At 43.3% G+C, this 14,239-nt stretch overlaps 2 protein-coding genes across 4 annotated transcripts in view; one reads left to right on the forward strand and one right to left on the reverse strand.

Moving 5' to 3' along the window:
• Positions 1-910: 910 nt before the first annotated feature.
• Positions 911-4,154, reverse strand: EXOC8 (exocyst complex component 8). The gene is made up of 2 exons (XM_065401125.1): positions 2,634-4,154; positions 911-1,951 (listed from the first exon to the last, which is right to left on the reverse strand). Exons 1-2 carry the CDS (start codon positions 4,152-4,154, stop codon positions 1,343-1,345), a joined length of 2,130 nt encoding a protein of 709 aa, XP_065257197.1. The 3' UTR covers positions 911-1,342.
• A 429-nt stretch (positions 4,155-4,583) lies between these two features.
• SPRTN (SprT-like N-terminal domain) overlaps positions 4,584-14,239 on the forward strand; it is a 29,973-nt gene continuing 20,317 nt past the window's right edge. The window contains exons 1-6 of one of the 3 annotated variants that reach the window (XM_065400543.1): positions 4,599-4,852; positions 6,674-6,773; positions 7,647-7,775; positions 9,067-9,337; positions 10,548-10,637; positions 10,762-11,516. In XM_065400543.1, the coding sequence (XP_065256615.1) occupies positions 4,599-4,852; positions 6,674-6,773; positions 7,647-7,775; positions 9,067-9,337; positions 10,548-10,637; positions 10,762-11,516 (1,599 nt within the window). Of the gene's footprint in view, positions 4,853-6,673; positions 6,774-7,646; positions 7,776-9,066; positions 9,338-10,547; positions 10,638-10,761; positions 11,517-14,239 lie in introns of those variants that run through there. The other 2 variants (XM_065400542.1, XM_065400544.1) reach the window with 2 other exon arrangements.

Consider the following 14,239-nt stretch of genomic DNA (forward strand, 5'->3'; position numbering starts at 1 on the left):
AGTGAAACCAAGTAGATCAAAAAATCTTATTTCTGGCTGTGGTCCCTTCTACAACAGGGATAAAGGACATTGGCAGGATAGTATATCTGTGGGGTGGATAAAGGATTTCAGATTTTCAGTGTAATCAAGTACATGTACTATGGTTTGGTGTTTGAAGAGGGGGAAGGTTGTAAAAAGACTGAAACAGGTAATTTTTATAATGAATTACTGTACTGTAGAAAGCAACACTAACAAATTTGCAGTAACAGCCATGTGGTAAATGTTTTTAAGAAGAACTACATAAGCGTCATTCTCTTTATGAAAAACGTTTCTTCCTGTCTCTACCATCCATCCCCTTGCACAAGTGAAGCTGGAATGTAGTCTCCTAAACATGAAGTAGTACTTTAATGATGACCTTCCTCCAACGCGCACAACGCAGTCTCATTTATGTTTTGAAACAAGAAGCCCTCTGTGCTATGGTTTCTACAGGGACATAGGGGATAGAAATATAGTTATACCCACAGCTCAATAAACTACTCTGTGTGTGTCTGTGTGTAAGGGACCCACTCCTGCTCCCACTGAAGTCAACAGAAAACCAAAGTAAATACATAACATTAAAAAAATTCTCCCAATTGCAATAAATAATCTTAGGTGTTCTTTCTAACAGTAGATAGAGCATTTCTTCAGGGAGGTAGGATTTTTAAGTTGACAATGTCCTTTTGCTAAACTAGGTAAGGAAATGTTTTCTTTTTTAATAACATCTTTAATCTGAGAATCTTTTTTTGAAGAGACTATGCGCTCTCTGTAGTGCTGATTGCCTGTCTTGTTGTCAAGCAAATCTCTGCTTAAAGACTACCAGAGCGTGAATTCTGCAAATCCATAGAATTTACTCATGTTTGAAAGGTGGATGAGCTTCACAAAGAACCACACTCATGGAATGCTTCAAGTAAACCTAGCAATTATACTCCTTTGGGAATATGTTAATTTTTTTAAAATCACACAATTCAAAATGTGATTAGAGATTATATTTTACTGCTATATGTAGTACAGGTATGTAGATATTTCACTAACATTTTATTTGACCCAAAGCAGAATGTAAAACATCACAACGGAGGCCATTAATGGGGAAAGGAGACATGCAATATAAGATTATATGACCCCAATGCTTTTTCTCCTTAATTATTTGATTTTTCTTTCCCTTCCTTGTCTTCAGATTTGGTTCATGAGTCTTTAGCTAAAACAAGGTTGCAGGTGGAATTTTGCAGCTTTCAGGGATTTGGAAAAGATTTACAAAATATATCTTCATAGACAACATTATTGATAAGTACACTGTAGACTTTTGAAGAGAACACACAGGTTTCATTTATACTACAGAAGTTGTACTTTCAGGATTTACACGCATCAGTCTTGAAGCATTTCTCAGCTCCTGTAGTTGCTTAGCTGGCTTTCCAACCCCTTCCTCAAACCTTTTCTCCACAACAGGAAGGACAGTTTCATAAAGAAAAGATGCATTCTGCCTGATGAATGCTTTCTTCTCAGGCTCCTGTTCACACCGTAAACTGTAATCGACATGCTGGACAGCCACAAGGATGATCTCCACTAGGCTTTCCAGTAGAACCATGTGCAGCTCTGGAAAATACAGCTTGAGTGCTTCCTCCAAGAAGGCCATAGTCTGCTTGGTAAAAGCCACCACAGTGTAGCTAAGGTTCACCCAGCAGTCATCACCAGTGTATTGGTCAAAACTGCTCATCCCACAGCTCCTCATCTCCTCTCTGAGTTTCCCCAGAGCCTCTGGGGTCATCAGGTTCATCCTTCTCCACATCTCTTCAGAGTTGCGATGCTTGGTGGCCTCAATGATGATATCTTTGTAGCTCTGCAAAGCTCCTTTGATATCCTTCACCAACAGGGCATGAATGATGAAAGTGAGGTCCAGCCCAATCTCGCTGAGCTGCTTGCAGTGCTCCTTCGCTACCTTCAATAATAAAATGTATTAATATTTATCTGGATATCTTATACCCTAAATGTTTTACAGACTAATTTAGTTAATCACCATGTTACCCTTAAAAGTAACAGCCCTATTTTATAGATATGAAAAATAAGGCAGAGATTAAAAGTGTCTTAAAAAAAAAGAAACTGATTTTATATATTTATATTAGAAATGCAGATCTCTTCTGCCACAGAACACTACGGACAAGTAGAGCAGTAATAGGATCATGTCATAAGAGCCTGAAAGCTAGGCAATTAAGTAATAATGGATTTTTAGTATTTTTTTAAAAAACTTTTGTTAATCCATATTCAAATCCAATCCAATAAACTCTTTGGAGAAAGGCACATTCATATTTTAACAAATAAATCTTATCCCTTTAATTAAGATGTGAACGAGCTGACAAACTTTGCAATCTCCAATCAGTCTTTGGGCAAAATATAGGAAAACCAAACTTGGTATTGCTGATATTCACAGGATAAAAGACAAGCAGAAAAAAAAAAAAACCCACAACAAAAAAGCCTTTCAAACATCATAAAGAAGGACACCTTTCAGACCAAAGCCACAGAGGTAATCAGTAAGCGAACAAGGATTAGAAATCAGAAGTTACTGGTTTCTTCCAGGAATGCGGTCAATTCACCAGACCATACTACCTTCCTTACACACTTACCTTCACACACTCAGCAGCAGTGGACAAGCTCTCTTTACTGTCGAATACTTGCTTGCTAAAGGCATCTACAAACATCCTCATAGCCGAGCGGGCCCACACAATGAAGGCAGAGTAGCAGCCACTGTTGCCAGCAAAGTCTGTCTCAAACTCCCTGGCAGTCTCTAGCAGGCTGGTAAAAAAGACATGGCAAAGCTTGTGGATGTAGAGCAGAGTAGCACCCTCAATGCGCAGTTGACGGATGGCTGTGTGTACCGCAGCTGCCCTGTTCTTCAAGAAAAGCTCACATGCCTTGGTGGACTGGCCCAAGCGAATGAGCTGGGACACAGCCCGGCGAGTGGCCCTAGGACCACCTCGTAATGACCGATCTGGAGATAGCTCAAACACCAGCACATCGGTGAGCTGCCTGACTCGCTCATCTACCTTGGCTCGAAGCTCCCTCACTGGCTGGCTCACGGCCTTGTATCCCAAATACTCATTCAGCTTATCCAACAGGTCCACTGCCCCCTCAAAATCTCTCTGGGCAATGCAGACATCTAGGTCTTCAGGCAACTCCTGGATCCACTCCAGGGACAAATCTACTGTCTCTTCCTCAGGTGGGGGTTCCTTTTCATCTTCTTGGTCAAAGGGATTGGCGGTCTCAGGAGGTGGGGGAGCAGCCCGTGGCGGGGCCTCCTGCTCCAACCTCAGCTTCTCACTGAGGGCGCGGTTCCGCTTGGTCTCCTCCAGCACCTCCAGCCACTCCTTCTTGATCTTGGCATTCTCGGCCTGGAAGATGCGGCTCTCGGGAAACATGAGCAGCTTGAACATGTCCTTCATGGGCGGATTGTCCTTGACATTGATCACAGCCAACCCTTCCAGGGGGTAGAGGGCATCGTAGCGGTAGGCGCCACGCCGGTTGGGCAGCCAGGTGGCCACCAGCAGGCAGTCGTTCATGAGGAAGGCGTGCACCCGCTGGATCTGCGCCATGTGGTCGGCGTCGTACTCCACCAGGTCCCCGTTGTAGACGAGGTACTTGCCGGGGCTCTCGGGGAGCAGGTCCCGGCAGCCCTCCACCTTCTCCAGCAGGGTGGTGAGCGTACGCTGCCGCCCCTCCTCACTGGCGGCGGCCTCCTTGGCCGAGAGGGGAAGGAAGGGGTTGCTGTGGGGGTCGGCGGCGGCGCGGCGGGCGCCCAGGGCGGGGTCGTCGCGGTCGGCCTGCAGCAGCAGGGCCTGGGTGACGGCCTCCATGATGCCCTTCTGCTCGGTGAGGATGTGGCTGAGCTGGTACATCTCGCTCTCCAGGTAGCTGATCTCGCGCGCCGTCTCGATGAACTGGCGGTAGTTCTGGTAGACGTTGCGCTTGAGGCTCTGCGCCGTCTCCTCGCTCAGCGCCTGGATGCGCTGCCGGTGCTCCTGCAGGTCCCGGTCCCCGTCCGACTGCTGCGACAGCTGCTTCACGTACTCGCCCGCCGCGAAGCCCCCCGACTCCAGCTGCCGCCGCAGCCGGCTCCCGCCCACGCCCTCACTCAGCGGCAGCGCCATCGGTACCGCCGGCAGGGAGGCCGCAAGCCCCGACACACCGAGAGCGGAAGACAGTGACAGCAGATACGGCACTGGTGCTACTGCGCCTGCGCCAGGATTGCGCGCCAGCTACTGCGGCATATTGCGCATGCGCCTGGAGCGACACGCTTTGAATGGCGTAATATTCCTGCGTCAGAAGCTGTACTGCGCAAGCGCTGATTGAGGGGGCTGTAAAGTTGAGTGTGGGACGCTATGGGCGCACGCGCAAAAGGAAATGGTAGAATACGCATGTGCTGAGAGGTGGGCAACAGGAGGGTGCCCCGCTGTATTGCGCATGCGCCAGAATCCGAGTCAACGGTTGCCGGTTGGGAGCCTGAAGGGCTTGCACAGTGCACTTCCCGCCCGCGCTCCTTCGCGGCAGCGGCCGAGCCAGCGCGGCGGGGCAGTTCAGGGAGCTGCTCCCCGATGGACGGAGACTTCCTGCTGGCGCTGCGGTTACAGGCGCAGTGGGAGGAAGAGGAGGCAGCGGCGGCAGCGGCCTGTAGCGAGTCCCCGACCGGCTCCGCAGCGCCGCCGCGGCCGCTCTCCGTGGTGGACGAGGCCTGGGAGCTGCTGGACCCGAGCCCCGACGTACGCGGCCTCTTCGTGCAGTTCAACGAGACGCTGTTCTGGGGGAAGCTGGCGGCCGTGGCGGTGACGTGGAGCCCGCGCATGACGCTGTACGGTAACGGCTGCGGGCGGCTGGGGAGCGGTCCGGCGGCGGGCTCGGGCGCTGCGGGACCGCGCTGCCGGGGGCGGAGGGAGCAGGAGCGACCGGCCCCGGGGAGCTGGATCGAGCGGCCGCGCTGCTCCCAGAAACTCGCGGCTCCGGTTAAAGCGCGATCGCCGCTGCCGGCAGGCGGGAGGGTCTCGGGGACCCTTGGATCGCTACCTCGGGAACTTCGCTGCGGAACTGGTTCAAACTATCAGGCTATGGCTACACTTGCAGATGTAGCCCGCTGGGAGTTAAACCAGCCCTCGGAGAGCGCAGCGGGGAAAGCGCTGCCCTGTGTTTACACTGTCAGCTGCAAGCGCAGTGGCGGGGCCACGTTAGCAGCTCTTGTAAGGCCACAGAGAGCAGTGCATTGTGGTAGCTATCCCAGTGTGCAAGTGGCTGCAGCGTGCTTTTCAAATGGGCGAGGGGTGGTGGAGTGTGACAGGGAGTGTGTTGTGTGCATGTGGGAGGAGCGACTATGTTTTGGGGGCAGAGTGTGTCAGCATGCTGTCTTGTAAGTTCAGACAGCGGCAGGGGGAAACCCTGACATCACTCCCCTTGCCCCTCTCTCACAGGCTGCCAGGCCAGGGGGCAGCAGCATTCCACAGTAATGGTTGCTTTGTGTCCCAGAGCAGATAAGCAAGCTGGCTGTCAGAAACAGAGCTTTGAAAGGGGATATACGCATGCCTGCAGCCCAGTTCAAAACAATGCCAGAGAGGCCACTTGACTTAAGGAAATTATGGGATGTTTCCGGAGGCCATTCACAGTGCAGTAATGCAACATGTCGTCCACATTGAAACCTGGGTGTTTCAGCCAGGGTGCAGCAAGCTCTATGCTTCTCGTGGAGGTGGATTACCGGGGCGCTCCAGCCGTGGGGTCCAGATGCTCGAAGTGCCTTGCCAGTGTTAGGGCGCCCAGGGCTGATTTAATGCGCTCTAACTTGCAAGTATAGCCAAGCTCTCAGAAACTGATCTGCTCCTGGCGGGGGCGATGTGGGGAGAAACCCACCACACGTCTGCAAAGGCAGAGGGCGCCTCCTGGGCCTACAGGCAGGTCACTGAGCCAGCAGAGAGAGATGTGGAAAGGATGTGCCTGGGCCTTTCAGACAGACTTCTGTCAGCAGCGCCCCACGAGGTGGTGTATAATGATGAGGTGCGAGGTCAGGTGCTGGTGTCTCTCTAGCAGCTCACTTGGAATAGTTAATTCCTATTACCTCTGCTCAGGACGTGACCTGTTCAGTGACATCATGTGTCACACTCTACTGACTGGACACTTACAAACTGAAAATCCCTCCTTGGCTTCACACACCAGAAACGTGTTTCCCACTAGAGTAGGTAAACCTGGCGGGGCATTATAACAGGCTGTACAGTAAGTACTGTTAGTCTGTGTGTGGTAAACTCAAGATGTGTATGTCTGCATATTACACTTACTATAAGATGTAGCTCTTCTGTTTTGTTTTCACCAAATGTTTGTTTTGAAAGATTTCAGAAAAGGGAAACTCAAGTGAAAGCAGTAGCAATACTGTATATTCATATGTTTTAGGACTATTTTAGAAGAAATTTTTTTGCCATTTCCTAGTTTGTACTGTAAAATTATTGATTAAACTCTGGATAATTCTTTCTTTTTTGGACTTTAGCAATGTTGTGTTCTTTGGAGAGTTGTTAAAAATTCTTGGTTTACTTGGCAATGTTAAGAGGATCAGTATTTGTGTATTTAATTCTTAGTTCTGCTCCACCAGCTACAAAAACAAATAGAAGTCTACCTTCTGCTTATTTTTCTTTTTAAGATGTGCTGGAGTGTGCAGCTATGAAGGAAGAGGTGGGATGTGTTCCATCCGCCTTAGTGAGCCACTCTTAAAGCTAAGACCAAGAAAGGATCTTGTAGAGGTATTTTAAGACATTTCATCTATGTGTAAACTTACTGAAGTCTATCCTATCTTAAATTTTGCACTGGAATTCGTAATGCACAATGTCATCTAGATTATAAAATAGTCTTTGCTTTGATAAGAAACTTGTATTAATTGCTTACTGGTGGTTGTCTACCATAATTTTGCATACTTAATCTCAGTCATAATTTTTCTGAACTGACATCCTTATGGGTAAGGGCCAAAGTCATCCACCCATCTTACTCCCAAAAATAGGAAAAATATTTTTGAGGGATTTAAAATATCCCCTTCCTTAATGTTAAAAATGTAAAGTTGGCTTCAGAATGCCAAATAAAATTATTTCAATTCAATCTCTTGGCTGAGCAGCCCAGTAACACAAAAACTAGGATGAAGGATTTGATCATACATGTAAGTTTCATGCTGTTCCTCAGTTCTTTGCCAGTTCTGTTGTTGTGAGCTGGTTGGAAATTAAAGTTGGACAAGATTCCTATTCTGAAGTGCTCAGAATCTGCATCCCATTGCTGGCTCACAAGCATCACTTTTCTCCTGGGGAAATAATTTTTTTTAAAAAGCCTAATTCAGGGGAGATCAGATTTTGAATATGTCATTCTTCATAGCAATGTCCCTTTGAATGCCCTTTAGGACATATGGAGAGAATGTGTGGATTTTGCAGTTTGGAGACAGGATGATTTTTAGCAGAAAGTTGTTATTGTATTCTTATGACCCATACAAATTTTATTTCCATGCATTTGCAATCTAAGTATCAAGATACATAGAAAGTAGTAAAGCCAAAACGAGCTATTAGCTATATTTTAAAATAATATATCATATGTTTTTCAGAAAACATCTAGCAATTAAATGATTTTTGTTTCAGACACTCTTACATGAAATGATTCATGCCCTATTATTTGTCACTAACAATGACAAAGACCGTGAATCCCATGGGCCAGAGTTTTGCAAACACATGCGTCGTATCAATCGCCTGACTGGAGCCAATGTTACAGTAAGTCATTTTTACTTAACAAAATACAATCTAGAAAATTTAAACTATATTTTCTATTCAGGTACTATGTAACTGGATATTTCAAATACAGTATGATAAATATGTTGGCATTTATTGTTAGCCAGTCCATAGCTGGTATGAACAGCTTTGGGTAGAGAGAGCTTTGTACCAGCTGCACTAGTTGTGGGGGGCTGGGGAGCAAGCAGGTTGAGGAGAGTGCAGTAAAACCTGTTTGGGAATATGTAACTCATATATTATTTTAATAAAATAAAATATATATTTAAATACTGTATCTCTGGAGCCATTTTGGTTGAATAATTGTTTTTAAACTTTTAGTGTTGTTATGAACTCTTAAAGGAAAAAGACTTCAACTTCAGGATACAATTTGGGAACTAAAAATCCAGTTTGTTTTTAAGTCTTAATAAAAGAGAGACTGTTGGGTTAACCGAAATTTTTTATTTTAAAGCTCACATCTATGTTATTACTAATGCCTTTGATAAATATGTTAAGTTTTGAATAAAACTCCAATTTACATTTTATTGTGGTGTTTCCTCCTCCATATTTTTTCTTTTTAGAAAATGAAAACCAAATCATCAGTTTCTTTTGTTCATAGTCAGAACTTGATATTTTACTTCCTGGTTTTCACATATTCTTACTGTAGTGCACTGATTAGGAGCAAACAGCAGTTGCAGATAGGGCTTTTTAATGAATTCAAACAAAATATCCAGCAAAAATTTCTATTGGTCTTAAGTTTTATAAAAGCCTTGTTTTTACAGTATCTAAATTTTGGGCCAAATTTGACCCAACAGTTTTCCTTTAGCTGAATAATAATAATAATAGATAACATTAAAATTCAAGAAGATTCTGTACTCCAGTTACTAACTTAACGATGCAAGGAGGGGAGTTGATTTATTCCTCAGCCTAGGTGCAGAATAAAGCTTCATGAAAGGGAAACAAGCATTGATCCATCATTGCTTAATATCTCTTAGTGCACAGAGTGCTAGTTAATATTTAATGGTTATTAGTATGCAAGACTGTGCTGTCCATATATCAGGCTTTTTTATTTTTGGAGGGAGGGAAAAATTATACTTATTTGAAAGTGGTTTCTATGCATACAGTAGACTCTCTGCTAGCAGGTAAATCATGTGCTGTTTTCCTCCTGGCTCTCTGAGGATTTTCCCCATGAGTATCAGTAGTAAGTAGTTAAAGAATGCTAGCACATCTCAAACACGTAGAGTTGAATGATTAATATGAAATAGAAATGACTGTTGTGTTTTTGTTTTACTCTTAGATTTATCACAACTTTCATGATGAGGTGGATTCATATCGCCAACACTGGTGGCGATGTAATGGCCCATGTCAGAGTAGAAAACCTTATTATGGATATGTGAAACGTGCAATGAATAGGGCACCCTCTGCGCGAGACTTCTGGTGGTCTGACCACCAACAGACCTGTGGAGGCACATTCTCAAAAGTAAAGGAGCCAGAGAACTATTCTAAAAAAGGCAAGGAGAAAACCCAGCTAGCCAAGCTTTCAAACTCTGAGCCATCTGATACCAAAGGTATGTGACTCTGTTTTCACTTTTCTTCCCTTCAGACCCACTCCTGCCCTATACAGTACTCCAACAAATGCAAATAGATCAAATACTGGAGAAATTATCAGAGGGGTAGCCGTGTTAGTCTGAATCTGTAAAAAGCAACAGAGGGTCCTGTGGCACCTTTAAGACTAACAGAAGTATTGGGAGCATAAGCTTTCGTGGGTAAGAACCTCACTTCTTCAGATGCAAGTGTATCTGAAGGAGCATCTGAAGAAGTGAGGTTCTTACCCACGAAAGCTTATGCTCCCAATACTTCTGTTAGTCTTAAAGGTGCCACAGGACCCTCTGTTGCTTTTTACTGGAGAAATTGAATATTAAGATTTTCTGTAATGTTGGATTTGGTTCACATGCTTTTTTAATGCTGGTGTTCCATTAAAGTTATAGCATAGCTAAAGGTCTGTGCAGCGCTATGTGGTCATCAATATTTTTGCTCTAAAAATATGAAGGACCAAATAAATAACTCAGATTTCTGGATTTACCTGTGATCTGTCTTACTATTAGCGAATCATAATTAAAATCACAGCACCTGGCCATTCAAAGGGACGCAGCTTATGAAAACGTCATTCCATCAGTATTAACTTTCATCCCGGTATTTTAAGCAGAAAACTTGTTATGCAGCCATGGCCCTGTGTATTTCAGGGCCACAGAACTTGTAGAAGAATCTTCACCCTGCACAGCAAAATCAAAGGCTTAGGTTCTACAATACTATTAGAAGTTTCTTGTCCTTATCATTGTGAGGAGAGCCTGCTAAGCAATGTTATCTTTCTGAATCTGTAACCAGCCAGAATTAATATGAATTAACCACCTTATTTATCGCAGGGGGTTGCTAATTCCTGAAAATGAGTGTAAAATTTCAGTATTCACTATTTCACAGGTGATGACTTTAGCAGAAACCTTTAGCTAATATGATTAACCCACAACCCCCACCTCTCTCCCACCTGCCAAGTGGTACAACTGTCCTCTATCCAGCTTCCAAAATCAACATTTTCTCCCCAGCCCCACACTTGACAACTATTGATGCATTACTTCATTATCAATATGAAAATATACAATATATTAGACTGAAATATGGTGACAGCATAAAATTGAATATAAAAAACAGGAAGGGTACTGTATTGATCATATATATTTCCTGCTTATATTAATTAAAAAGCTCCTTTTTATTTAAATCAAGCTGCTGCAAAAGTTTGTCTGCCACACGAGTGTGTCAGAATTTGGGGGATCTTACCACAGAACTTAGCTCCAGCCTGCTGTGAAATAACAGGCTAGTATTCAAGTCCTATTTTAACTTCTTAGAAGTTCAAACAGCAAGTTGTTTAGTTAACAGACTTGATACTGAGCAAATGTAGTAGATTAGAACAAAGTTACTAATCACTCCTCTTTCGCAGGAAGGATACATGGAGGTGATATACGAAGCCTAATTCCTTTTAGTGGAAAAGGATATCAGCTTGGAGGAGCAGGCCTTTGGTCCTCCGAGAGACACAAAAGTTCCAACAACAGTATTAAGGGCAGAGAAATACCCAGTCCACAACGTTATTCAGCAGCTGGAACTGCAAGATCAGTTCCTAAAAATGAACTAAAATTTGAACCAAACATATTCAGTACCAGCATTTCCCATCCAGTTTTTACTGATAGCTCCAAGCATAAAAACAGCTTTGCTTTGAACCACAAGTTTCCTAAAATATCTGTCGCTAATACAAAAGCTTACAGGAATGTTGATGGGTCGCCTGTTAAAATTCCTCCTGTTAATGGAGGAAATTTGAACCAAAGTCCTACAAACGCTAAGTCGGTTTTTCCATCTTTTAATGAGACACCAAAACGAACTTCCTTTGGACAAGCTGAGACAACTCCAAGATCCTGGGTTTCATCCCAGGGAAATAGCAGCTTTGAAAGTGATGGTATACCACAGAAACGGCCAAAAATGGAAGACAAATCTGCCTTTGTAAACTACTTTATAAAGAGAGAGAGTACTGATGGCACTTTTAGAACTAGTCCTCCTCTAAAAAGCAATGCTGAACCAACAGTGTCCTCTGAAAGTTGTAGTTCTGCTGTTAGTCAGGATAAAAAAGTTAGTTGTCCTGTTTGCCAGACCGAGGTTTTGGAAACCAAAATAAATGAACATCTAGACTCTTGTCTGACATAACCTTTGAAATGCAATCTCACAATTAAGTGCTAAGAATTGTTTGAAATCTTCAAATTACATTGCTCAGGGTTTATCCAATTATGATTGTTGTCATGTGCCTGTACACTGGCCTGTATTGTCCAAGCTGGAAACTTTCCTATATGTGTAAAGTGGAGTCTGAATTTCAGCATGAAGGGAGGGCAATTCTGATTTTTTGGAGTTACATGTTAGGATCTGACTTATATACTCTCACGGTGCTTGTTTCCCAAAATTGCCTAAGGCTATATGTACACTACCAAGCCTACATCAGCAAATATATATGCCAGCACAGGTGACAGAAGGAGGAATTCTGTTGGTGTGGGAAAAGCGCCTCCCTGAACGATTTTAGCTGTGCCAACAGAAGCCCTCTTCTGTCCGTATAGCTGTGGTCTATGTCGGTGGTGTAGTTGGAATAAGTGTGTCGCTATGAGAGACGGTTATTCTACACCCCGACCAACATAGCTATGTCGGTATAAAGTCGGAAGTGTAGACCAGGCCAAATACACTCCTGATTTTAGTAAATACAATTGTGGTTGGGTTACATTTTTACTGCAGAACCTAAGTATGTCTCCTCCCATGGTAATACTTACTAGATTCTGAAATCTTAGATGAGTTCTAAAAGCAGCTTAACATTTTTAACCATGTTTTGTCTTTTTGTACTTCTCCTTGGTCCCCAAAATGTTCTTTAACTTACCCCTGGCCACCTTTAAATTTAACTTCTAAACTGTCTCCTTCCACATAAGTTGGTATCAGTGTATCAGTTTACCACAATGAAAATGTGTTAGTGGGCATTTTTTATATTATTATAACACCAAATATTGTGTTTTGGCCACAGCTACCAACTCTCCAGAGATCAGTTTCACCCAAAACTTTTTAAAGGGCAGGTAGGAATGAGGGTGGAATTAGATTCAAATTATGGCTATGTCCACATTGCCAGCGAGGGGTGTGATTTCCCCTGCTCATGTACACATACTCGCTCTAGCTCTCTTCAATACATACCCACTAGTTTCAGGTGGGTAGGCACTCAGCTCAGCCATATCTCTGCTGCTGCTACCTGTTACTGCAGCTACATTGCTATTTATATTTGCACTAGTTGGATGAGAGTGCAAGTACGTATACACAACCAGGGGAATCACACCTCTCGCTGGCAGTGTAGACATAGTTTGTCTTCATCAAAAATGGGGAGCAGCTTAGAAGTTTAAAAAAAAAAATACAAGAAGTCTATTTTAGTATAATCTTGAGTAAGTGAAAGCATGGGTAGAAAATTAGTGATATGGGAGGGATTCTAGATACTTAATACTGCTTGGTGCATTTGATGAAGCATTAGGCTGTAGACTTAAGGACCTATTAGAGATACATATTGGGTTTTGAAGCATTGGTTAAGAGGGACAGGAATAGGAGCTGAGGAATTTAAACATCCTTATAGTGTTACGGCATAAGATTATTAATTTTTGTTTGGCCACTTTGGCTTGTTTTTAATGTGCATTGTTGGCATGCAGGCAGTAACATCTAATTCATGGTCCAACAATTTCCACTTTTTTCCTTCTCTCCCTCGCACTGGCCTTGCTGCTTATATTGACACTTCAGTGGCTTTCACACTCTAACTCCAAGAATGCGTAGTATGCATTTCTGTATATTTGAACCCTAAAGGCTAAAACCACCAAGAGTAAAAATAGGGGTGAGTACAAGTAGCAAAACTAGAAGACATTGTCATATCACTAGTCCTGCCACAGAATTCTAACTGAAGACCTGAATTTAAATGAAGATTTCCAATTGAATTCACATTCCAGAAAGGCATCAGATTGCAATCAGTGGCAGAGCTTTGCTTCGCTTCCTTACCAGCCTAATTAATAGTTCAGTCAGTATATGCTAACAGCATTCTATTACATGTTATGAATACCAAGTAAGATGTATAAAGCCTACTGAAATGTCTACAGTTCTGTTGGTGCACTAAAGGTATTTAACTGACTGGTTTGTAGGTGACTTGAGCAATACTTTCACAGTTTAAACTAGTTTTCCAGACAAACATATTATACACTAGGTTGATTTTTGTACTGCTGGTAGGTATATAGGGTGGCTATGATGCAGACAAAAGTGTAAATACAGGTTGTCTTGTTATAAATGTAACGTGGTTTACAGTTGACTTCCTCTGAAATGAGGAATAAACATATCAGACAGTTATGGAATTTGACCAGTGCTAACTAATATCTGGTTTCAAAGTATAGGAAAAAAAATCCCTAAGAATGCATAGAATGTACATGTTTTTTGTAGAAACTGCATTTTAAAATACTGACATTACAGAAATGTTTTAATAACCTTAACAAAAATGTCTTGCATATTCTGAATAAATCATGATGCTGAACCTTGGGTGGTTAAGTCTGGTTTTCACATGGCTGTCAATGACCATCTTTTTTGCTCTTTAGACACAATTGTACAACAATAGTCACTTTTAACAGTTTACTCCAACATCTGCACAACCTTCCCTTCTTAACTACCCCACAAACCCAAACCTTGCTATGGAATGATATTTATTCCTGGGGGGATTCTGTGCCACTGCACATGTACGCAGAGTTCATATCCCTTGCAGCTTCCTTTGCTTCCCTGCAGAAAAATGATTTCTGAAGGCAAAGCAAAGGGAAGCCATAAGAGCGCTCATGCACCCCTCCATGGGTGCGTCAATTTGGGCATCCGGAGGAGCCGGGGGA

The sequence above is a fragment of the Emys orbicularis genome, chromosome 3, assembly GCF_028017835.1.
Source record: "Emys orbicularis isolate rEmyOrb1 chromosome 3, rEmyOrb1.hap1, whole genome shotgun sequence".
In the NCBI taxonomy this organism is placed as follows: domain Eukaryota; kingdom Metazoa; phylum Chordata; order Testudines; family Emydidae; genus Emys; species Emys orbicularis.